We start from the raw sequence: 27046 nt of genomic DNA on the forward strand, positions 1-27046 counted from the left end.
GTCAGGACCATTACACTGTTGACGCACCTTGTGTACCCTAAGATTGTCTCTGCCGAGCAGGAGTAGAATCTCGGCATTGATATCCATAGGTGGGATAACGTTGGCTAGGTGCCTTAGGTGAGGTTGGTGAAATGCAGCTTCTGGGGTAGGAATCTCATCCCTATGGTTGGGTATTTGATCGCATTCGATCAGCGTCGGTAAGGGTATTTCCGTATCCCCACTGACAGGAGAGGCGATGAATCCTTGTGCCCTTCTGCCGCTAGTCTCTATACGGCCTGAGCAGGTGTTTAAGGTATAGGGTTCAGATGGTCCCTTTATTCCAAAGGCTTCAAAGAATTTAGGACCTGCTAGGGACCGGTTGCTTTGGTCATCAATGATGGCATACATTTTTACTGCCTTTTCTGGTAGTCCCTCTGGGTAGACCTTGATCAGGCATATTCGGGCACAACATTTCTCGCACTGGCCCTCCCCACATACATCCAAGCATGAGCAGGAAACAGCAGTCGCTGCATTAGCGTAATTTTGGGGCTCCCCGCCATGACTTGGAGCAGGACTGGTGGTGACGGCAGTGGGTGAATCTCTGGAGAGTGGGATTGGGTGCATAGCTGAGGCATGTCTTTCACTATGACACTCCTCACACTTGATGACAGATTTACAGTCCTTAGCCATGTGCTCCAATGAAGCGCAGCATCTGAAACATACCCCGAGCTCGGTGAGGATTTTCTTGCGCTCCAGTATGGTTTTGGATCTAAACCCTCTACATTTGTTCAGAGAGTGTGGTTTTTTATGAATGGGACATTCACGATTGAAGGTCTTATCTCCTGATGAGGTGGTGTACTGTTTACCCGTGGGTACTGCAGGAGATGGTAGGTTAGTCTTTCTAACACTCACGCTGCTCTTGAAGTCTCTGTGTTTATGCGTGATGCTTTCATACCTTGATGATGATGTTGCTGAAGCTGTAGTGTTGAACTCCAGGAAGTCGAGGCTGGGGTCATTCCTCATCTGGGACTGTTCATCGATAAACCTACAGAAGTGAATAAATGGGGGAAAGGTGATGTCATGCTCTCTTTTGTACCTTGAGACTGATGCCGCCCACTTTTCTTGCAGACTGTATGGTAGCTTCACGACAATTGGGTTCACTCCATGAGCTGTATCCAGGTAACAAAGCCCAGACAGATGAGGGTCACCCTTGGCAAGCTCCAGTTCCATGAGCAGATCACTTAAATCCTGAAGCTTCTGGACATCCTTGAGATTGATCCTTGGAACGTTCTGCAGTCTCTTGAATAGGGCCTTCTCTATTGCTTCTGCACTGCCGAAGGTACGTTCGAGTCTCTGCCAGGCGACAGCAAGACCTGCTTCTGCTTGTCCCACATAAACAGTTCTGAGGCTCTTGACACGATTTGTGGAGCCTGGGCCCAGCCATTTGATCAAGAGGTCAAACTCCTGCTCTGCGGTTAGGTTGAGGTTAGCGATGGCGGCCTTGAAGGTCGCCTTCCAAGCTCTGTAGCTCTCTGCACGGTCATCAAATTTTGAGAGACTGGTGTTGATTAGCTCTCTGCTCACCATAAACCTGGCAAACTCAGACATATCTGATTTCTCACTGCTTGTTGCCATGACGACTTGTGATGCCCCTGGGGCGTATTGGCTGCCTGGCGTGAAGGGGTGAGATGCTTCCGGGTAGAATGATGTAGCTGCAGGGTTAAGCTTTCATTTAGCCTCTGTATATTGTGATGACTGCTGCTTGAGCTGTGGAGGTAGGCCAGAAAACGCCTGATAGCGATCTTTCTGTAACAACCGTCCTTGAGAGGGCACTTCCGGGTAACGGTTATTAGGTTGCTCGGGTGCTGTGGGTGGCACTGGTACCGCAGGTAGAGCTGACTTGGAGGTTTCAGTGTTCTCGGCTTGGACGGTACTGCAAACTGGGGGTGGCGCAGATAACTGATTCAGTACATAGTCACTGGTGCGATCAACTGGATCATCTATCTCCTGTGGTAGCGAGCAGACTGGATCAAGACCTTGGCTCAATGCTTGCTCAAGTAGTCTTACTTTAGCTAATGCAATTTCCTCCTGCATCTCTGATTCGAAAATCTTTATTCGAGCCTCTGCTTCTGCCCTCTTGGCCTCTGCTTCTGCCTCTGCGCTCTTGGCCTCTGCCTCTGCTTCTGCCCTCTTGGCCTCTGCCTCTGCTTCTGCCCTCTTGGCCTCTGCCCTTGCAAGAGCTTCTTTTTCAGTGAAGGAGCGTCTCGCTTTGGATTGCTCTGCGTTTATGCGGGCCTCTAGTAATCTGTCGCTCAAGGCTGAGCTTCTTGAGCACGATGATCTGTATGACCGAGAGGAATGTTTAGATGAATTTGATCTGTGTGATTTAGTTTCTTGCAAATGCGAGATACGGAGTTCCGCTTTACCTTTAACATCCAGCACCATGACGTCTCTTTGTCTGGCTATTGATTCTGCCTTGCTTAGTTCTGATAGGGCTTCATCGATATTAGAGTCTTTTAGAAAGGTTATATACCTTGTGGACAGTCTCTTGTATCTTTCTTGAGCTGTGTCCAGCCGCCCGATGGCAACTTGTAAGCTTGTGGCATCACCTGAGGAGGATTTAAGTCCGGACATGAGGGAGGAAACTCGTTCCCATTGTTCCTCCAGGTTATCACATAGCTCATCTTTCGTGGTGTGATAATTTTCAATGACTTTTACTGTCGGTTTGAGAGAGCGTCTTGGTCGTATGACTTGTTCTGCTGGAAGTGTGGATTCTGTTCCCTGCCCTTCATAACGATCAGTATCAGGTTGTATTTGCTTTAGTTCATCACTGGGGAACTGTGCAAAGTCCTTTTCGGCCATTTTGACTTAAGGTGCGCTGTCCCTTTAAGAAAATGAAGTTTTGAATTGGGCGCTGAAAATCGCAGCACAGCTCCGATAGGGCACCTTGACAAAATTTCTAAGATATTTAGAATGAATTGCGGGGTTTTGCGGCGGCCACGGCAGTGTAAGGAACGTGCATAAACAGTACTTCTGTTATGCGAGGAAAAGTTAATATAGGACTTTAGGAATGGCTTGGCGAGTTGTGGAGGACTTCCAGGCGAGACTATAGATACTGCGTATGTGCAGTGCTTCCGCATAGGCTTGTGGAACATGCACTGTAACCGGGCAGATTTGCTGCAAGTGGGCCTGTTGCTAGGGAGATTCCTGAGTGTGGTACTGGACTCTGAGGGAATCTGTAGCGGGGTATGGACTTTAAGGCAGTTTTTGACTGTTCTGTCCCCACATGAAGGCGAATGAAGGTATAACTGATAATGGCTGTGTAACTTCCTACCTTCGTATCCAAGCAGTGGAGCAGACCGGACCGGCAGATGTTCAGGTTAGACGGATCCAAACGTATACACAGGAATGAAATCAGCGTGGGTTTATTTGGTCCAAAATACAGCGACAAACAGTGATACAATACTGTAAGGTAGTAGAGGTATTCATGCTGTCCTGTTATAATCTTTCCTGAGGCTAACTGCTGGTCAAAAACTGATGCCTTCACAAGCCCAGGGTATTGAATGTCCTGTCACACAGCTATACAGCAGATAAAATGGCTGCAGGAAGTGACCAGAACCAAGGCTTGCCTAAAACCACGCCCAGCAGAGAAAACACTTACTAGCTATAACAAAGGCATGCAGCATGCAAATTCTGGCCAGCAGATGGCAGCAACAGATCAAGACATAGAAACAACATGGTGAAATAAGAATTGGTAATACAATGCACAGTTAAATAACAAATATGAGGGGAACAGCACAGGGGTTGTCCATGCGCAGTAGGGGTCACCCATGGGCAGTAGGGGTCATCCATGCACAGTAGGGGTCACCCATGGGCAGTAGGGCTCGTTCATGTGCAGTAGGGGTCACCCATGGGCAATGGGGGTCGTCCATGGGCAGTAAGGGTTGCCCATGGGCAGTAGGGGTCATCCATGCGCAGTAGGGGTCACCCATGGGCAATAGGAGTTGTCCGTGCGCAGTAGGGGTCACCCATGGGCAGTAGGGGTTTTCCATGCGCAGTAGGGGTCACCCATGGGCAGTAGGGCTCGTTCATGTGCAGTAGGGGGTCACCCATGGGCAGTAGGGGTTTTCCATGCGCAGTAGGGGTCACCCATGGGCAGTAGGGCTCGTTCATGTGCAGTAGGGGTCACCCATGGGCAGTAGGGGTTTTCCATGCGCAGTAGGGGTCACCCATGGGCAGTAGGGCTCGTTCATGTGCAGTAGGGGACCCCCATGGGCAGTAGGGGACCCTGTATTTCTAAAATTTGGTCCTGTAAGCTTTTTAGGCAGGCATATGCAATTTGAGTGACAAAAGAAGAGGCACGTGAAGAAAATGCATTGGATTTAAATGAAAAACAATTTTTTTAGTTGTTTTGCTTTTTAAAGCTGATCTCCACGGACAAAAACTTTTCTTTAAATAATATAAGGCAACGCTAAGTAACTCTGCTATATGTTTTTTTTCCACAGTGATCTCAGCTGTAGAAGGAAATGCTGCTGGCAAGCCCTGTGCTTTCCCATTTAAGTATAAGTCCAAGTGGTATACGGACTGTACCACTGATGGGAGCTCTGATGGACGTCTTTGGTGCGCTACAACAGCCGATTATGATACAGATGGACTATGGGGATACTGCTCGTGTAAATGTAAGTATTGTGTTTGGTCTTGCTGATGATATGCTTTGGGTTTAGCAAAGCTCCATACTTATTATTTTATAAGCAGAACAGTTGTGATACATAGGCCACAGAAAATTACAAATAATAACTGGGGTTCCACCAATGCTGTTTTGTAGACCACTTTCTGGATTGAAAATTTCCTGATAATGTAGCTGCTATGATTTAATATTACAGTGGTTACACAATAACAATCCCCCCCCCCCCCCACCAGCTTCTGTTTGTGGACTGGGATCGGGAGCTGTCAGTGTATAATAAAAGCATAGGTGTGGCACGTGGGCATTAAGACCCACTTACCACTTGCCACACATATGTGTTGGTTCATTAGCAAGAGGTTAAACAACCAGTGTGTTTTTAAACTGTGGAAAGCATTCAAAGCACCCAAAGAAAACCCTAAGACACATAATGAGAATTTCAAAAACTCCATGATCCCTGGGCTCCAAGGCCATAGGCATAGGTGTGCGCACAGGGTGTGCCAAGAGTGCCTGGGCACACCCTAATCACCCCTTGCGGCATAGATTCCCCCTATGCACACCAACTTCTGCCCTACTGACACTGTCCATATTTTAATACATTTGAAAACGTTTGTTTACATGTATTTGTATAAAATATTATCTGTAAGAGTGTGTGTGTATATAAATATATATACATACATACAGATGTGTGTTTTGAGCTTTGGGGTGCACACCCTAATGCAATAGGTTGCGCACACCTATGGCCACAGGTTTAGCCACATAGCCACTATTTTTACACGTTTTGCATACCATACTTTTATTGCAGTATTTCACATAGGCCTTTTGGCTAAGATCAATGTGTAGTATCTGTTCTTATCAGTGTCCAGTGGGGGTGCTCCCGACCATTCTAGCTTTGCGGGGATGGTTGTTGTATAGTACCCTCACTGGTATGATGGGGGTCCGGAAGGCTGGACCGGAGGGACAGAAACCAGGGGGCGCCACGATACGCTCTGGGACCTTGGGAGTAATTCCTCTGGGAAAGCTGGAAAGACCCAGTACCTCCTGATTTGGACGGATCTACCTTGGTCTGGCCTGGGGCTGGGGACGCAAAAAGTCCGCAAACTCAGTGCCCCCTGGGGAAGACGCTCTCAGGGGTGTCACTAGTAACACTTGGGTGTGGGACCCCACGGTGTGAAGATGACACATGGCCACTGTTTTTCACTTCTTTTTGCACAGCGCCCTAAGGACCAGGCCTTTTGGCTAGGACCAGGGCAATTTTTGCTACAGGCCTCAGGGCCTGGTCTGTGCACTATTAGGCACGGTACCACTTTTTTATTTTTTATTTATTTATTTAACCACTCCCACGTTTTGTCACTTTTTCTGTTCTTATGTGTGTGTTTTTCACGGATGGAGGGTGTGGGTCCTCGGGCCTTACCTGAAGTCTAGGGGGAGGATGTGTAGCCCTACGGTTCCTTCCTCCCCTGATCCCTAGGGGGTTTTCTCTTCGGGAGAACCCCCTTGCCTAGTACTGGATGTCCGGCTTCGGCTGGGCATAAGGAACGGTGGTCCACCAGGCCTTTTGGCCAGGAGGACCAAATGGGAACCTTGTCCCTGTCAGGAGCTTCGTGCCCCGGGGGATCGGGTGAACGGTCCAACCCTTCCGGGGGTAGGACAAACACACCCCTAAGTGCACTTTTTCGTGTGGTGTTTTGCACTTGCACATTTTTTGTGAACACTTACGGGTTTTTTCGTTATAGTTGCACGTTTGCGGACTTAAAAAAGAAAAAAAAAAAAAAAAAATTTCACATATAGATCTATGGATTCTTTACCCACTGACCAACTCCAGGCCAGGCAGTGCAGTCAGTATTTCTGTGAACTGACCTGTGGATTACCACTGAAATGTTCAGTTAATTGCTGTGGTTCCGAGTTAACTCTTCAGAGATGCATTAGGATGATAGATGTACCCATCCCTGCACAGGAAATTAAATATTTAAAGCTAAGCTCCAGACCGCCTGTCTGTTTCCACCCGACTGTCATCCAATCCGATCCGCCGTACAGGATCGGATCAGATGCCGGTGGGTGTCAGCGGACACTTGAGGCCCATAGAGGCCTTTGGATGGTTCGATCAGGTCCACCTAAAAACCTGACAGATGGACCCAATCAGACCATCAGTGTGAAAGCTCCAGGCAAACCGCTAAATACACAGATGAAAATATTTAAGGGAGCCATTTTACCTGCCAAAGTATTTGTATTTCTGTTCCCCCAGTTCTGAGATTTCAGAAGACTTGATTTTTTTTCTGCTGCAGTTTTGCAACACTTACAGGTTTTGTTCCCCTCCCCCCAACTCCTTTGCCCACATGTGACTGGACATTGAAAGGAGAAGCAGCAGACTGATAAGTTAGGCCCCTTTACACTGATGGTCTGATTGGGTCCATCTGTCAGGTTTTTAAGCGGACCTGATTGAATCATCCAAAGGCCTCTATGGGCCTCAAGTGTCCGATGACACCCATCTGATCTGATCCTGTACAGCGGATCAGATTGGATGACAGTTGGGTGGAAACAGACAGGCGTTCTGTTTCCATCTGACCACCCCATAGGAAAAAGCAGGCGGTGTCTGTGTCTGCTGTGCAGCATGGAGCAGATACAGACCTGTCATCCGCTTGCTCAGCGGGGGATCAACGGAGAGATCCCCCGCTGAGCAAAGGGATCCACTGGTGGGTCCGCCCCATCTGAAAGGGGCCTTAATCTCTCTGTCACTCTGCTCTTTCCTCCTATCAGCATGTTCCTTATTAGCACATAAGTACTGAAACACAACTGATTGGTTCCTTGTACTGCTTCTCCCTCTCCCACTGTGCTGGACAAGGACTAGAAGTGGTTGATAACACAGATTTAGGTGGATGTACGTCTTGCATTTCAGTCAGTACATTTTCTGCTTTCCAATTTGCCTTCTGTAAACTACAAATACCTCCCCACCCACCAATTTGTGTAATGAAAATGAGTAGAGGAGGACCTGTTTTTTGTGCTATTCAGGAAAGCAGCTTGGCTGACAACTCATGGATACAGTGGAGAAGTGAGTGTAGTCACCCTACAACTGTAAGTGTGTTACTGGCAGAATCACCAGGTGAAATAAAGAAATATAATCTTGAAAAAGAAAACTAATGCAGCCACCACATCTAAGGGCTGGTAACTGGTAAGAAGTTTATGGAGACATATGCACTTTGAGTGACAAAATGTAAAGCACATCAGAAAAAAATGCATTTAAAAAAAACAGTTATATATATATATATTAGTAATGTTTTTGCACTTTTAGGTGTTACACTTTACCATTCCGCAATATATACAAATATTTTTTTTAGCACTGCACTTTCTTACACATACTATATAACTTCTGATGGTTAATATGGGATTCTTCACATTATTACTCTTTTAACTCTTCATTGATAAATCTTTGTATGCATTAGGTATATAGAGGACGTCTGTATATTATTTTTCTTTGCTAGGTAACTCTGTTATACTTTTTTCTACAGTGATGTATACTGTAGGTGGAAACGGTAATGGTCTGCCCTGTGTCTTCCCATTTACATACAAGTCTAAGTCATATTCGGACTGTACGAAGGATGGAGCTTCCGATGGGCGTCTGTGGTGCTCTACAACATCAGATTATGACAAGGATCAGAAGTGGGGATACTGTTCATGTGATTGTAAGTTTTGTGTTGAGTCTTGCTGATGATATGCTGTAGGTTTAGCAAATCTCCATACTTATCTCTACATAGAACAGTTGTGATATATAGGCCTCAGAAGCTTACAGATATTATCTGGGGTTTGTTTAAAGATTCGCTATATATATTCCAGCATTGGAACCTGAAAGGTTGTCAGCCCCTGGCTATCAGTCTCTATCAGGCTGTTGAAGGTACGGACGCATCGGGAGGATTGACTTCACCATCAGAAACAACAGCCATACACACAGTTATAGGTGAAATCAATCTCTCAAGTTTATTAGTGGGAAGAAAATTAATATAACAGAAAAAAGAAAGGTGGGGGGCACAGAGTATCAAAAAGCTGAGTTGTCAGTAATTGATTGGCTGAATACAAAAAGACAAACATTGACGTCAATTATGAAAAGTGATGAGAAGTGGAGTTTCACTTTCCCAGGAATAAAGAAAGTTTCTAAATTGTTTTAAAACACTTATCTACTACATACATTAGAATCTCGCTAGATACTTGTCAAGGCTGTGAACATGATTTTCTCAGGCTTTGAAATCAGTTACAAGTATCCAACAATTATTTTCCCATGGGACAGAAGTATTTGACTTTTAATTATATCATAACAGAAACAGGTGCTGTTAGTACAAAGAAATAATTGGATACTATCTCCGTCTCTACCAAGGCTAAGCTAAGATAAGAAATAGAAGAATATTGTGAGTACAGTTCTGTAACACATAACTGACAGCATATTTTCATTCACTCATTCTGGGTATAATACAAAACAATTAACCTCCTTGGCGGTATTCCCGAGTGTAGCTCGGGGTAACATTTCAGTACCAAAAGCGGTAACCCCGAGCTACACTCGGGAATACCCTGCGGCGCTGCTCCGGCATGTGTTCTTCACTTACCTTACCCTGCGCTCCCACGATGTGTCCCCTGCAGCGTCCCCGGCCATCTCCTCCGGCCGATGCCGGCATCCGGCTTCTGTGTCCTGTCCCTGTGACGTCGGGACGTACGGGCACCGCCGCCGCCGGCGGCGGGAAATTTAAACATTTTAAAAAATGTCATTTTTTTTTTTTTCATTTTACACAGTAAAACATTGCTGTTTCAACCTATTTCACATACATTTTGTCCCTAGTGCTTTGTCCTGCGCCCTGCCTGCATTTTGTCTGTTCTTTCTGCCTGGAAACTGAGAAATGTCCATGGCGTCCAAAAAGTGTCCCTTTAGGTCAAAAGCGGTTTAGATCAGCTAGAGAACAGCGATAGTAAATCAGAACCACTTACAGAATTGAGTGATAATGATTCGTGGGGGAAATTCATCATCAGAAACTGAAAACGATTTTGCGACTGAGCTCAGCATTGTGCGAACTTGGCGCTCTATTTCACATTTCAGTGTTTTTGGTTTGATTATATTATTGAATTAAATTTTTTATTATTTTTATATTATTTTTATGATTATTTATTAAATTATAATTTATGATTTTGTGTTTCAAATTTTATCATACCCGGGATGTTTACTAGACTCTTGTTCGGACAGATTTCAGTGAGTTTTTCCTAAAAATTACAGCCTACAATAAAAAAAATACATATTTCCATGCAAAAAAATGGTACCGCTTTCAGCACCAAAAATCTGAAATAATCATACCGCCAGGGAGGTTAATCAACATGTTAGTACAAAATATAAAATGGAGTGGGGGGAAAACAAAATGACAGACCTAAAAGACATACATTTCCCTTCAGAACCTATCAAATATCACAGAACATATAACACGTTTATAAATATAACTTTAAAATGTTTTCTCTTTTGAGAGATTTAATGGTATTTTCAATCGTTTTGCCACCTTAATCTCTTTGTAATGCCTGATTAAAGGTTTGGCATTCCAATAATTAAGAACCCCCCATACTTCCAGGCTCCAGTCTCCTTCTGGTATGAGAATGCATCCAGTAGATCAACTTTCAAGATTGAAATTGTTATTTTATGGGCTCATGTACACTGCAGCTGATAAACTGACGTTTAGGAGCTTTTCTGCGTTTTTTTCAGCAGCCCCTGAACTCTCCCTAATGTTTTCCTATGTGTCCATGTACACATCATCGTTTACAGTCGCTTACAGGCAGTTGAGTTTACAGTTGGACGCACCAAACTTGCGTTCAGGAGTAGATTTTACCAGCGTTTCAAATGCCAAATGCTTGTAAATGCGGTTAACCGCATTTATATGCGTTTGCGTTTAGAAGATGTTTTTAACTGTTCCATATCCAGATGCTGTCCAGAGTCTTTTTTCATCATCAGAAATGCATGCAAAGCGTTTTCCATGTATTCAAATGGACCCGGTACACCAGCGCAGTCAGTTCCAGGTTTCACGTGAAGGAAAAAATGGTAGAACGTGCCGCATTATGCTCATGATGGGATCCATAGTGAATACAACCAGAAAAGACAGGTCATCTCAACACATACTGCTCTCTCTGCTTCTGCTCTCTCTATTCCTCTCAAAATGTCTGAAATAGTTAATGATTTACTGTTTTTCAGTGCATTCTGGGCATTTGGGAAGGTCTCCTGAGGTTATCTTTTAAAAATGCTTCTGAACACACATAAACGTGGTATGCAATCGCGGCTAAACTGACGCTTTCCATCAGTCAGTTTCCATTGTTCAGAAGAGTTTTCCAAATGCCCCGTGTACATGGAGCCCTAAGAAAAACTGCAAATTTCTTTGAATCAGTTCCAGTTATCAAAAACACAGTTTATGGATGTTAGTTTATTTTCAAGTTCTTTTAAGTATTATGATCTTTGTGAATACAATCACTTGTTATCAGCTTTACTGAATCATATCATATCATGCGTCTCTGCACTGATGGTATTAATATATATATATATATATATATATATATTTTTTTTTTTTTTCCTATTTATTTATTTATATTTAATATATGTTATAATGTTGTTAAATGATTCCATTTTGTTTAGCATGTTTATTGCCATCTATGCCCCTCCTTATTTCATGGGACTGCCCAGCCCATCAGTCCTGTTCCACGATATAGAGTGGGGCAAAAAAGTATTTAGTCAGCCACCAATTGTGCAAGTTCTCCCACTTAAAAAAATGAGAGAGGCCTGTAATTGGCATCATAGGTAGACCTCAACTATGAGAGACAAAATGAGAAAACAAATCCAGACAATCACATTGGCTGATCTGGAAAGAATTTATTTGCAAATTATGGTGGAAAATAAGTATTTGGTCACCTACAAACAAGCAAGATTTCTGGCTCTCACAGACCTGTACCTTCTTCTTTAAGAGGCTCCTCTGTCCTGCACTCATTACCTGTATCAATGGCACCTGTTTGAACTTGTTATCAGTATAAAAGACACCTGTCCACAACAGGTGGAATCGCTCCTCTCTGAAAGGAAACTACAGCTCCAGGTGCCTGAGCGACCTGGGAGGAGAAGGGAGAGTCCTTAAAAAGCAGTGTAGCGCTACTCCCGAAAGATTTCTGCACAGGGCCGGCTCTAGGGGGGTGCTGGGGTGGACTGTGCCCACCCAGATTTTAGCTGTGCCCCCCCCCTGGTCTCTGAAAATGCATGCATTAATCCATGAGCCAGTCTGATGCAGACAGTTGACGTAAGGAGGCACACAGATGGGTACAATCCATGTAAGGGGAGCACTCTGATGGGGACACCTGATGTAAGGGGGCACTCTGATGGGGACTCTGATGGAACACTGGATGTAAGGGGCCACTCTCATGGTGACTCTGATGGGACACCTGATGTAAGGGGCCACTCTGATGGGACACCTGATGTAAGGGGCCACTCTAATGGGGACACCTGATGTAAGGGGGCACTCTGATGGGGGCACCTGATGTAAGGGGGTACTCTGATGGGGATCTCTGATGTAAGGGGGCACTCTGATAGGGACACCTGATGTAAGGGGGCACTCTAATGTAGACTCTGATGGGACTCTGGATGTAAGGGGCCACTCTGATGGGACACCTGATGTAAGGGGGCACTCTGATGGGGACACCTGATGTAAGGGGGCACACTGATGGGGCCACCTGATGTAAGGGGGCACTCTGATGGGGAAACCTGATGTAAGGGGGTACTCTGATGGGGATCCCTAAAGTAAGGGGGCACTCTGATAGGGACCCTGATGTAAGGGGGAACTCTGATGGAGGCACCCTCATTGGGACACCTGATGGGAACTCAGTGTAAAGGAGGCCTCTGATGAGGACTCCTGATTTAAATAGGGACTCTGATAGGAACATATGATATAAAGAGGACAGGTTCTGTGTCAGCCTGATACATACTAGTGTTTCCCAGGTCGTGACCCTGTGTGACAGACTTTCAGTGATTCACAGTGTTGACATTATGCCCCCTAACCTTTTTTACTGCACCCCCAGACCAGATAGGCTAGATCTGGCCCTATTTCTGTATATTATTTCCTTCACAAGGTAACTATTTTATACTTTTTTTCACAGTGAAGTATGCTGTAGGTGGAACTGCTCATGGTGAGCACTGTGCCTTTCCATTTACATACAAGTCCAAATCGTATTCGGACTGTACCAGCGATGACACCTCTGAAGGGCGTCTCTGGTGCGCTACAACAGCGGACTATGATAAGGATCAGAATTGGGGATATTGTACCCGTAAATGTAAGTGTTGTGTTTTGGTCTCATTGTCATCACTGCAGTCTATGGCCTTTGGCGCTGATCAAGTGGGGAATATACCAACAAGGCGGTTGAACATAAGTTGCTCTATTGATTGGTTTATATTTCGCCACAGTGGCCACATAGAGATATCTGGCCAGTCCCTGCTGAACTGGTCAAAGTGTGACCCATGGATGGGCAGCTTTGGAGAGTGACAGACAATACTACACCCCCAACTATTCTTATCTTTGTACTCAAAGACATATTGATACTGCTGAAGGTGGTTTCATCTATTTAATTTCTCAATAGCTACAAAGGATATATATATGTACTTTGTGTGCACTATTTGTCTTTTCAAACTCGGGGATTACCTTGTTGTATATGTGGGAGTGACATCCCCACTAGCCTGGCCAAAGAGCATAGCTGAGGGAGGTGCTCAGCAGGCCACACCCATCACAGGATGCTTGTAGAAACAATAGGAAGGGGGCGGGGACAAGACCAGTCACTCTGAATAACATGATAGAGCAATAGCGACAGGTCTTTATTACAGGAAGTGCCTGCCCAGGGGCAACGGTTTACACTGGATTGCTGCAGAGATCTGGAAGAAATACACAAAGCACACCAAGATTCTAGTTTGAATACACAGGACTCTTATTAAGACATTACTTCCTTATCTCGGAGTTTAGCTTTAAGACTTTTTTTTGCTAACCACTTGCCCTCCAGAGGATTTACCCCCCCCCCCATGGAAGAAAAATGTATTTGAAATATTACAATTTTGCCCGTATTTAATATATTTAAAAAATGTAGATTAATTGTATTTTTAAAGTCATACAGTATATTTGAAAATTTATTTTTAAAAATATTTTTTAGATATTTTGTGATAAAAATGCATTTCAACATACAGTGTATATATACAGTTGCAAGAAAAAGTATGTGAACCCCTTGGGATTACGTGGAGTTTTGCATGAATTGGGCATAAAATGTGCTCTGAACGTCATCTAAGTCACAACAATAGAAGAACACAGTCTGCTGAACATAATACTACACAAACATTAGATGTTGCCATGGTTTAATTGCACATAACATGTAAACATTCACAGTGCAGGGAGGAAAAAGTATGTGAACCTTTGGACTTAATAACTGGTTGACCCTCCTTTGGCAGCAATAACCTCAACCAAACGTTTTCTGTAGTTGGAGATCAGACCTGCACAAGGATCTGGAGTCATTTTGGACCACTCCTCTTCACAAAACTGTTTCAGTGTAGCAATATTCTTGGGATGTCTGGTGTGAATCGCTCTCTTAAGGTCATGCCACAGCATATCAATCGGGTTGAGGTCAGGACTCTGACTGGGCCACTCCAGAAGGCGTATTCTGTGCTGTTGCAGCCATTTAATGTTTGTGTAGTATTATGTTCAGCAGACTGTGTTCTTCTATTGTTGTGACTTAGATGACGTTCAGAGCACATTTTATGCCCAATTCATGTAAAACTCCACATAATCCCAAGGGGTTCACATGCTTTTTCTTGCAAGTGTATATCAGTAAGCAATTAAAAAATTAAAAATGTGTATATACAGTATATATACCAATATGTACTAAGGTCATGCCACAGCATTTCAATCGGGTTGAGATCAGGACTCTGACTGGGCCACTCCAGAGGGCGTATTCTGTGCTGTTGCAGCCATTGTTTTGTCTGTACATTATTTTTCCCTTGCTAGGTAACTCTTTTATGCTTTTTTTTCACAGTGATGTATGCTGTAGGTGGTAGAGCTACTGGCGAACCCTGTGTCTTCCCATTTAAGTATAAGTCCAAGTGGCATTCGGACTGTATCAGTGATGACAGCCCGGAAGGACGTCTTTGGTGCGCTACAACAGAGGATTATGATAAGGATGAGAAGTGGGGATACTGTACAAGTAATTGTAAGTGTTGGGTTGGGTCTTGCTGATGATACAATGTGGGTTTAGCGAAGCTCCATACTTATCTCATTAACAGAACAGTGGTGATGTATAGGTCCCAGAAGTGAATGCATATTATCAGTTGTTTCAGTTAAAGCATAGTTATATGTTACCTTATAAATATTATCCATGGTTCTGTTTAGGGGATAGGTACATACAGTACTTGCCAGCATTAGATCATATAATTTTCTATTTTGCTTCTACGTTGTGCAGATTTCACATCCTTAGAGAGTGACAAAATATACCAAAACTCCAACAATTCTGATCCTTGTACTTATAGACACATCAGTACTGTGGAAGATCTTTTCATCCTTGCTCTTGTAAGTGGCAATGTGTGTGGTTTTCTTGGCTGATGGATCCTTTTTTGTTAACAACTGACCCAAGAAAGCAGAAACTGTCTACTATTCCACCAGTCTCTACATCTAGGGCCGTCCCTAGGGTTGGTGTCACCCGGAGCGATAACACTTGGTGACACCCTCTCCGACGATCCCTGCCGACTCTGATCCATTATGCTCCTCAATCCGCAGATCCGATGACTTTTATTTTTTGACAGGTGAGTGGAACTCCGCTTTAAACCAGGGGTCTCCATCCTGCGGGGACCGTCGGCTTTCTTTACAACTTTTCATAGAGTGGGTCCGGTGTCACCCCGTATAGGTTGTATGCTGACGATCCCCGCAGGATGGATCGGATCTGCGGATTGGGGAGCATAATGGATTGGACTCCCATCCATTATGCTCAATCTGCAGATCCGATCCATCCTGCGGTGATCGTCGGCATGCAACCTATACGGGGTGACACCGGACCCACTCTATGAAAAGTTGTAAAGAAAGCTGACGGTCCCCGCAGGATGGAGACCCCTGGTTTAAAGCGGAGTTCCACTCACCTGTCAAAAAATAAAAGTCAGCAGCTACAAAAACTGTAGCTGCTGACTTTTAAAAAATAGCCACTTACTTGTCCCTCGGTCCCGCGGTGTGTCCCCCGCTGCCCGTTTCACCAGCCGTCCTGTATTCCAGGAGGCCGGCATCTTCAGTGTGGGCACCCGGCTGTGACAGCTTGCGGCTTCACAGCCAGGTACCCACTGCACATGCACGAGTAGCGCTGCGCTTCATGAATGGTCCTGTAGTCTTCTGGGACCTGTCACGTGTCCCAAAAGACTACAGGGAGGGAGGACACCTTCCGTTTCCGATCACCTAGGCGGTGTCACCTTCGTCTTCAGTATCTTCTTGGTGACACCTTGAGGCTCCATTCACAACTGTAGTTCCAAAATGCTCAGGGGAAAAAAAAAATCAGTATTATGCAGGCCATACATGGTTCGAATTCCGAATGATTTTTCGTCCGAAAATCGAAAACGTTGTTCGCTCGGTAATCCGATGGTGCCATCATTGATTTTGAAAATCGGTCAACCAAGTTATAAAGTTCACCCCATATAACATGCAAAACTTCTGTTCCTTCCAGGTCACGGCTCATGTGCATATTCTTTTTGGAAAAACGATCGTACGATTTGACCATCATTGAGTCAAAAATCGGTTGTTTTTCATGAATTTTCCAACATGCCGATCATCGAAAAGGGGAGGAACCACGAAAATCGGCTGGTGCCATTGACCCACTAACAGAGCAAAACTCGGCCGATTATTCTTAGGTCCAATTTTCGGATTAAAAATCGGTCGAATTTCGACCCATGTATGGCTGGCCTTACTGTATGGAGATGGTTCACATCTCCACTCCAAGTCGCCTGAAGCAGAATGCCGGAAGCTCAAAAAAAAGCTTTGGAGCTAATTTTGTAGCTCCATCCGGGCAGATTGATGCATTTTTTGCGCATTTTCATTCCCACAGAAATACATAATCGTGTGTTTTCTTGCACTGTAGTGCATTTTGTCGAATGATCAAGAGCATTTTTCTGGCATGGCAAAACATGGCAACAATTGTTGTCACAGATTCATTTTTCCTCTATTGGCTAATACAAAAATGACAGAACTCAAAAACCCTGAAAATGGCTGAACAAATCACGCACAAACATTCGCAAATGTGCATCAAAATGCACAAAACAATGCACAAAAACACCATGCTCAGGTGTGAACGAGACTTAATATGTCGCCTCCCACCATTCGGTGCCTTGCGCGTTGGATGCATGCACATTAGCTGCCCATTCGCTGTAAGGAATACTGTAACATCTGGCACTGTAAGCTTCGGGTGCCCATAGTCTATGGTAATTTATGTTTTTTTTTTTTTTTTTGTTTTACCACTCAGTCAAGATAACACGTACTCACAAATCACAAGGATTCAACTTCAGAGCAGTGATCTCATCATCATCCGTGGCTTGTTTTAATTAAAAACATAAAAATATATAGAAATACAGAAAAGAAAACACATCCTATCCTACATCAATCCCTCTTCCCCATCTATCGTATTTCCACACCATATTTGCCACTGCCTCCCCCATCCTCCTCCTGTCATAGAGCAATAGAACATACAGTTTAGCAAAAACCAAATTCACACAGTCTTGTTCAGAAAACACAATATTTTTCTTCCAGTATAAACATCTAGCATCCCAAATGACTTCCTTGAGAATTGCCGAAAGGATCCACGCTTTCCTTTGCTGTTTCCTCTCCCCTTCCATCAAGCCAAAAAACCATAGCGCATAATCCAGGTCCGCAACACCCAGCACCATCTTCACAAAAACCCCAACTCTGGACCTTACCCCTCTCACAAAAGCACAGTCCCAAAAAACATGAGGCACGGTTTCCACTTCTCCACACCTTCCTCTAGGGCACATATCACTCCGAGCAAGATCCCTCCTTTTCATAAAGAATCGCGTAGAAAGACAAGCATGAAAGGCCAACCACGAGATCTCTTTCTGTCTGTTAGACACCCCTTTAATATTAAAACGTCCCCAACATTTCTCAGCAACTCTGGAACTTAAACCCGTGATGTTAGCCACCAACTCCCCTCTCCTCATCCATTTCAACAAGCTTCCTTTATTCAGTGCCCCAACTCCCAAATCTTTCAACTGATGCTGTACATAGAACTGCTGCATCCGTAGATAGAAGAAAGGGGCCACCAGAGCAATAGGCCTTGTCAGGTCCCTACCACACCACCCCCACTTGATCAACAGCCATCCTGCAAGGTACCTCATGAGACAAGCCGCCTTCCCTTCCGCCTTAAAAGTTTTGAGATGACTCAGCCAAAAATGTACACCAAGGAAATTACCAATGTGGGGAAAATCATATCCTCCCAGCTCCACCTCCTGCATAACAGTTGTCCGAGCCACCCTCTCCATTTTTGCACCCCAGAAGAAAACAAAAAGTATCCGGGTAATTTTTTGAATCCATCTGACACTTGGCGGGAAAACTAAACTGGTATACAATAACAGGGGCAGGATAACCGCCTTAACCACCAACACCTTCCCAGACAAAGTCAGACGCCGCAACTTCCAAAAATCCAGCTTCCTAGTAATTTTCCCCGCTACTCTCTCTACATTCCCTTGATCCAGAAGATTTCGTTGAAACTGTACCCCCAAGATCTCAACGGTTTCAGCTCTGGTTATCTGGGTCCTGGAAATGTCACATGAGCCACTCAACACACACGCCTGGCTCTTGTCCCAGTTTACCCGCAGCCCAGACATGCTGCCGAACAAACTCAATTATGGTAATTTATGTTGCTTTATTAAAGATAGTGACTATTAATTTGTTTTTTTTTTCTTCCAATAAAGCTTAGTCCTTGAGCAGGGCTTAAAATGGTATTTAATTGAGTTATGGTCAGCTAAGCCTAGAGTTCTCAGCAATCAGGATTCTTCTACATCGAAAAAAAGGTCTGATGGTTTATATGGGATTCCTTCCATTAATACTCTTCTTACTCCTGCTTGATACATTTTTTTATCCACTATGTTTACATAGAAGGACGTCTGTATATATTATTTTCCCTTGACAGGTAACTGTGTTATACTTTTTCCCACAGTGATCTCTGCTGTAGGTGGAAATGCCGATGGCCAGCCTTGTGTCTTCCCATTTAAGTATAACTCCAAATGGTATTCAGACTGTACCAGTGATGGCAGCTCAGATGAACGCTTCTGGTGCTCCACAACAGCAGAATATAATAAGGATCAGAAGTGGGGATACTGTTCAGGTAAATGTTGTGTGTGATTTTCTGATGGGTTTACCAAACCTCCATACTTATCTCTACATAAGCAGAGTAGTTTTGATGTATAGGCCCCAGGAGTGTACTTATATTAACTTTGTTTCTGTTTAAAGAAAATGTATGTTTTCTGGCATTAAATACTATGAAATATCCTAGAACATAAAAATATCTGTAAATATAATGTCACATTTTTTTCTTTCTTCTTGAGAAATTTAACCACTTCCAGACCGGACACTTTTACCCCCTTCCTGACCAGGGCAATTTTCAGCTTTTAGCGCTATCACACTTTGAATGACAATTGCGCGGTCATGCAACACTGTACCCAAATGAATTTTTTACCATTTTTTTGAGATAGATAAAGCTTTATTTTGGTGGTATTTATTCACCACTGGGATTTGTATTTTTTTTGCTATGTAAATGAAATGTCCAAAAATTTTGAAAAAAAGTGTTTTTTTTATAAAATTTTGCAAATAAATAATATTTCATCATAAATCTTAGCCAAAATTTATTCCGTTATCTTTTTAGTAGAAAAAAAAAAATCCAAATTAGTTTATAAGCAAAAATTATAATTTTTAAACATTTTTTTTTACATTTTTATTTTATTTTTTTATATTATTATTTTTTTTAAATTTTTTTTTAACATACTGTCACCCTAGCAGTACAGTGTCACCATGGTGATACTGTACTACTTGTAAGGGGTGATGAAGATTTTTTTTTTTTTTTTTTTTTTTTTACACTGATTGCTTTTACACCCATATAGGGTGTAAAAGCAATCATTTCTCTTTCTCTCTGTGTGCATTCTTGTACTCATTGAGGAGAACTGAGTGAGCTGTGATTGGTCACAGCTTGTCAGATGGTACAAGGCTTTTGTGAATAGCCTTGTACCATGTGACCTCTGTGATCATTCACAGATTTCACACATAGTAAGCAATGATGTCAGAAGTGACATCTTGCTTACTACTTTGCATGTGATCACTGATTGGCCAATCAGTGATCACATGATCGGGACCTCGTACAGAGGTCCCGTCCGACGATCGGTGTTTCACTGTGTCCGGAGGACACAGCGGGCACCGGATCGCGGTGCTGCGCGCTCCCAGGGAGCGCGCACAAGCAGGGTGCGGGGAGGCCGTTTATAGACGGCCACCCGACCCTGCAGTGCCACCGTCCGGCCGTTTATATACAACGGCCGGTCGGGAAGTGGTTAATGGTATTCTTAAAGCGGAGTTCCACTCAAAGCGGAAGCTCCGCTTATTTGCCTCCTCGCCCCCCTTCACTGCCATTTTTTGCACCTTTTACGGGGGGGCAGATACCTGTTCAAAGTGAGCCGGACGTTTGACTCCCTCCTCCCTCCCGCAGTCTCCTGGGAACTTTCACAGGTCCCAGAAGACCGCCGGACCAATTAGGAGGCGCAGTGCGACTTGCATATGTGCAGTGGGCACCAGGCTGTGAAGCCGCAAGCTGTCACAGCCTGGTGCCCACAGATGAGATGCCGGCACCGTGGAGAGAAGGGAGAATTGGCGGCGCGGGTGAGAACATCGCTGGACCCCGGGACAGGTAAGTGTGTGTTTATTAACCACTTCCCGTCCGGCAGTTGTATATAAATTGCCAGTGCATGGGCGGGTTGGTGTTCATAAATGGCGCCTGCCATTTTAGACTGCACGCACTCCCTGGGAGCGCGCAGCACCGCGATCCGGTGCCTGCTGTGTCCGCAGTGTCACTATGGTGACACTGTACTGCTAGGGTGACAGTATGTTAAAAAAAAGACATAAATAATAACATATATTAAAAATGTAAAAACATTTTTTTTTAATTATAATTTTTGGTTATAAACTAATTTGGGTTATTTTTTTTTTACTAAAAAGATAACTGAATGCATTTTGGCCAGGATTTTTTTTAAAAACACTTCTTTTCAAAAATTTTGGACTTCTTCATTTATGTAGCAAACAAAAAATAAAAATCCCAGTGGTGAATAAATACCACCAAAATAAAGTTTTATCTGTCTCAAAATAATGCTAAAAAATCCATATGGGTACAGTGTTGCATGACCGCACAATTTTCATTCAAATGTGAAAGTACCGAAAGCTGAAAATTGGCCTGGGGGGGGAAGTGGGTAAAAGTGTCCGGACATGAAGTTGCTAAAAGTTAGCAGCTATAGTTTTTGTAGCTGCTGACTTTTAATAAACACAAAAACGTCTGGAACTCCACTTTCATTTTTCTGCCACCTGAAATTTCCTTGTATCACCTAATTAAAGATTAGTCCCAGTCTTCTCTTTGTATGAGCCAGTAGATTTGTAGGGTACCGTGCATGGGCGGACTGACAACTTATGGGGCCCCGGGCAATAGGGGACCATGGGGCCCCTCTGTCCTCACCCACACTCAAACCACACCCAAAAAAGCCTATGAAAGGTACCAGGGGCATCTCATGGGGGCCCTACTGACCCCAGGCCCTTGGGCAGTGCCTGATTGGCCGAATTGTCAGTCCGCCCATGGTACCTGGATTGTTTTTGCAAGCTGCGTTGTAAAATATGATGAATTTTAGAGGATGTGTGTTGTATTTAGGCATAGCTCCCAACTTACCCACATTTGAAAGAACCAAATCTGTCTGTCCCTCTTTCCTCCTCAATTATCCCTAATTTAACCTGCTGTACCAGGTTAAAAAATGTCATCAAATCTCATCAAACGTATTGCTTTTGTTACTTTCAAAGGCCAGCTTAAAGAAGTAGTGCTGAAAAAAGAAAAAAATACTTATGGATTTACCCAATCATTTTTTGAATAATAAAATAAAGGGCTGTAGTATTTTTGCTCAACTCCTTTTTGCATTTTTGTGATCTCTGTAGCCAGCAGTGGACTGTAGTCAGTCTAACTGTACCTTAACAAGAGTGTTTCTCTATGGAGTATTTTCTCTGCAACATGTCACTAAATCTGCATACTGAATGTAGCCCCTTTGTCCTAAACTGAGGCTACTATGCAAATGTAGTTTTTGACTGGGTTGTAGCTGGTTAAGACTGAGCGTACAGTTTCTCATTTGGCTTTCCCCTAATCTCAGTTGGGTTGTGCATTTCTCACTGCCGCCAGTAGGTGTCACTGGTACCACAGGTCATAGAATGGGGCCGCACAAATAAATAGACTGAGTTATGAAAATTTATATTTTTTCCAGACAGCTAATGGTGCATTCTGGGAGAGGATATATATATATATATATATATATATATATATATATATATATATATAAATATATATATATATATATATATATATATTTGGGGCGGGCCACACTGCCTCAGGTCAAAGCCAGAGGAGCTGCTGCTGGAGAGAGCTATGTGTTAGGCCCAGAAGCCCGTTAGGGCCTACCTGCTTTGAGGTGATCCTGAGGCTGTCCTGCCTGATGTGGAGGAAGCTGAGCCAAGGTGAGAAGATCCAGGAGTGGCCCCTTGCTGGATAGAGCCAGAATGAAGGCTGGTCTATCAGAAGGGCCTGGTGACTCACTTGGAGGACATGCTAGACTCTGAAAATGTGCTTGCAGTGTTGCCAGGTCGGTTTACTGAAAAGGTTCTGACACTGTGAATCCGGACTTTGTTCTGGATCCAAGGAGTCTATAAGTGATCTGTGTGACATCTGAAAGTGACCGGCACCCAAATTTTGTTCTAGTCTCCCATTTTTAGCCACGGACTCAGCCCTAGGATAATGCTAGCTCACTTCCTGCTCTTTGGAGGTACTATAACTGTCTTCAGGGGAGTCAGGGGGTGCTACATGTATGTAGGGCCAGTAGCAGCTTGTTCCCTCTGGAATTTACGCTCTTTTTTTCAGCATCCAACACCTTAAGGGGTTCCTCCCTGTATGGTAGATCCTTGGTAGACTTTTAAGATGGCATCTTCACAAGCCCTTGTAAGGATGCCATCTTAGAATGTTTGGTCTCCATAGCTCTTAAGACCAGGGGCGGACTGACAACTCATGGGGCCCCCGGGCAATAGGGGATCATGGGGCCCCTGTGTCCTCGCCCACACTCAAGCCACACCCAAAAAAGCCTATGAAAGGTACCAGGGGCATCTCATGGGGCCCACTACTGACCCCGGGACCTCGGGCAGTACCGAGTTCCCAAATGGTCAGTCCGCCCCTGCTTAAGACTAGGCCTGGAAGGAAGCAGGGATTTACCCTGCAGGGAGGAACCATCAAAGGTATTGGCTGCTGGAGAAAAGAACATAAGGTCCGGGGAAAACAGGCTGTAACTGTCCCCACATATGCAGCTTTGGAGAGCATCTGGTTGTCTGGTATGTTTTACATAGGGACTTTCATATATTTGCCCACCTTGAAAAATAAAGCTTGAGATACCACTAGAACCTCAACTGCCAAGGAACCAGAGACCTGAAGTAGTCCAGTTAGCACAGTTTGTGATTTTGAAGGTAACCATGAAATAATTTCGATAAAGTTCTAGAAGGGATTATGATGTATCCTGATGTTTGTGATCCAGTGCATTTTGGGGCTATCTTGACTTTGCCCTTCTTTCCAAATTCACATGCTCAATGAACTTGTTCTCTATTTTAAAATTTACTACAGTGAATGACGCCCATAAATGTGAGACGATGGCTTCTGAGACTTTCTTGCCAAGTAAGTGAATCTGGGTCATTTTTAATGTACCTGTTTGGGAGCTGAAGATCAATATGCATGTGCAACTATTAAACGTCAGTACAAATAGGGCTTTAAACGTGTCATGATACACTTTGTTTCCAAAAGTATTGGGATGCATGCCTTTACACGCACATGAACTTAGTCCTTACGGTTCAATATGGAGTTGGCCCCGCCCTTTGCAGCTATAACAGCTTCAACTCTTCTGGGAAGGCCGTCCACAAGGTTTAGGAGGGTGTCTATGGGAAGGTTGGACCATTTTTCCAGAAGCACATTTGTGAGGTCAGGCACTGATGTCGGGGGAGGAGGCCTGACTCGCAGTCTCCGCTCTTATTCATCCCAAAGGTGTTCCATGTCTTTATGGACCTTGCTTTGTGCACTGGTGCAGTCATGTTGGAACAGGAAGGGGCCATCCTCAAACTGTTCAGTTAGGAGCAGGAAATTGTCCAAAATGTCTATGCTGACACCATAAGAGTTCCCTTCACTGGAAATAAGGGGCCAAGCCCAAACCCTGAAAATTTCACAACTGTTTGTAGAAGCCGTCTGCATATCTAGATGCTTGATTTTATACACCTGTGGACATGGAGGTGATTGGAACACCTGAATCCAATGATTTGGAGGGGTGTTCCAATACATTTGGCAATATAGTGTATGTGTAACTGGAGTCATGATAGGAGTGTGAAATTTATCTACATAGGTTTTGGTAAAAGGGTGCTCTTCTTTACCATCTCAGAATGTCAGGAGGTATGGTCTGGGTAGAGGAAGGATTTGAAGGGCCTCTACACATGGAACAAATGTAAAAGTAACGCATACATCAATGCTGTGAATCTTATAGACAGCTATGTACCAGGATTGTGCCAAAAGTGTGCATAACTTTTTTAAACTTATATAGGTAATTCAAATTTCACAGGTTGGTAGAGTAACACTTTTCCCATATAGTAACTTTTCTTCTTCCTTTTTGCTGGTAAATATTGGATTCCAAGCAGAAGCAACATGCTGTCATTGAATTGTTGGTGCAGTAGGGGTGCAGGCTGTCCAACATTGATGGTCTTCCATTGCATGGTTTGTCTTCAGTGCTGGTTTCCCCTTCTTTAAACGCTGTCAATCTATGCACATTGCTCTTTCCATGTGTCATCTCTCTCTGAACATTCTGTAGCTTTCTGCAAAAATTGGACAGTCTGCACCTCTCCTTTGTTACGAACTCAATGATGACAAATTGTTTCTGCTTGGAATCGATTATTCCTTCCATTGACACTAACAATGGGGCACCATTCCTCCCACTGACACCAAATTTAAGGCATGTTTCACTCCCACTTGGATGCCAGGACACTTTGTGCTCCCAGTGTCCCTAGTCTGGCCCCTTAAAGTCTGAGGGACAGTAAACTGGCCCTTTGTGTAGGAACATTCGTACCCCCTGTCCGTGAAAGAGTTTACAATCTAATGTTTTACTACAGTTTAACAAAAATATACAAACCTCTTGAATTAGTGAGACACAATTATGGATGAATGAGCACAGGAGGCACAGTAGACAGCAGCATTGTCAGTCAGGGGGGAGTGTTAAATGTATTAGCAGATTTTAAAACAATAACAAATTGAAGCCAAACTCCAGCTAATACTTTATAATCAGCGTGAGAGCTAGTTGTGCATTTCTGTCGCAGGGGTTTTCAGCATTTATTTTCCACCAACGAAAAAAAAAACATTAAGCCTCCTGGTCTTTAGTCTTGTCCCACAGACTGTGACTCAGTACCTCTCCCAAAAGCTTGATCCATACCCTTGGCAGCCCCTTGCTGCTCTGGTTCTCATCTGTACTACTGAACAGAGATGTCCTCTGTCTGTTGGGGTGGAACCCTCCTGCCTTTCAGCTGGGGTGGAGCCCAGAACCTTAGTCAAGTCTCTCCTAAATGCCCAGCAAACACTTACCCAATTAGTGTGCTGGTGGATCTCAAAACACGAACCCAGGATTGGAGATTTTATCCCTCCCAGATCTCTATGAAATCTCCGGGCTCCAGGTCCAAAACCAGGTTTTACCAACCAATGAGGAAACTGGAAAGTCAGTTTCCTCTGGATGAAGTAAACTCCCTGAAGCCCCTCAACCCGTTTGGATGAGAATCCTGGGTCATAACCTCTTTTTGTCACCGTGGCAGGGCACAGCACCGTCACATCAGTTACAGAAAACTATTTTTTTCTTTTTGGGATAAAGATGTTACATGAATACATAAAAGCTGATCCTTTTAATTACCCCTGAAACTGATAAATGGTTTGTCTCATCCATGGAAACTGATGAAAATAGAGGAAAGAATGCTTTAAAATGAAAACTAATACAGCCATCACTTCAAAGAATTAATAAGCTGCAGTATAACATTTGATTTTGGGTTTAATACCACTTTAAGGCCCTCTCATTCTGCTGCCACCCATATGCATTGGGTGGTTGACAAGAGATTAAACAACCAGGGTGCTTTTAAACTGTAGGAGGCAGCCAAGGCACCTAAAAGGAAACCCTAATAAATATAATGAGAAATCCAAAACCCCACAATCCCTGGGCTCCAGGGCTTTAAGGCCACAGGTTTAGCCGCTGACCCACTATTTATACAACTTGTCATGCCATACTTTTATTGAGTTATTTCACATAAAGATCTGTGGATTCTCTACCCTCTGACCAATTCCAGGTCAGACAGTGCAGTCAGCATTTCTATGAAATGACCAGTGGTAATAATGATTTGTTGAGTTAATTGTTGTGGTTCTGAGCTGTCCCCACAGAGATGCACTTAGGTGATAGATGTCCCATGCTATTTGTCAGAGTACCCGACCCTACAAAGAAAATGAGAAATTTAAAGCCAAAATCCAAACAAACAGCTAAATACACAGATGAAATACATATATGAGAACTGTTTTACCTGCCATGCTATTTGTGTTTCTGTCCTGTCCTATTTCTGTGGGAAGCAGGAATCTCCCCTATAGGGTGGAACCCCTGAGGGTGTTGGCTGTAGAAGAAGAGAGCATAAGGTCTAGAGCAGTGGTTCTTAACCTTGTTGGAGGTACTGAACCCCACCAGTTTCATATGCGCATTTACCGAACCCTTCTTAATTGGAAAAATAAAATATGATTTTTAAAATTCAAAACATAGGTATATATTTAGGTATATATTTATACATAGGTGCACAAAATGAACAAAACCGTTAAGAACAAAACCATTAAAACATGATTTTCACACAAAAACAAAAACATAATAATGAATATTTACTGCACGAATCATATGAGTCGGGTGTGGGTCTTCACCTCCGCCGAACCCGCGAGACTGACTCACCGAACCCCTGGGGTTCGATCGAACCCAGGTTAAGAACCACTGGTCTAGAGGGAACAAGC

General features: G+C 43.8%; 1 protein-coding gene across 1 annotated transcript in view; it reads left to right on the plus strand.

Annotated features, from left to right (window-relative positions):
• LOC149451414 (uncharacterized) overlaps window positions 1-27046 on the plus strand; it is an 82735-nt gene that overhangs the window by 53672 nt on the left and 2017 nt on the right. The window contains exons 5-10 of the mRNA XM_089690698.1: window positions 4485-4658; window positions 8167-8340; window positions 12806-12979; window positions 14717-14890; window positions 18881-19048; window positions 23615-23665. Coding sequence (XP_089546824.1) covers window positions 4485-4658; window positions 8167-8340; window positions 12806-12979; window positions 14717-14890; window positions 18881-19048; window positions 23615-23665 — 915 coding nt within the window. The remainder of the gene's footprint in view (window positions 1-4484; window positions 4659-8166; window positions 8341-12805; window positions 12980-14716; window positions 14891-18880; window positions 19049-23614; window positions 23666-27046) is intronic.

The sequence above is a fragment of the Staurois parvus genome, unplaced genomic scaffold, assembly GCF_062004578.1.
Source record: "Staurois parvus isolate SC_StPar_1 unplaced genomic scaffold, SC_StPar_1.0 ptg000540l, whole genome shotgun sequence".
Lineage (NCBI taxonomy): Eukaryota > Metazoa > Chordata > Amphibia > Anura > Ranidae > Staurois > Staurois parvus.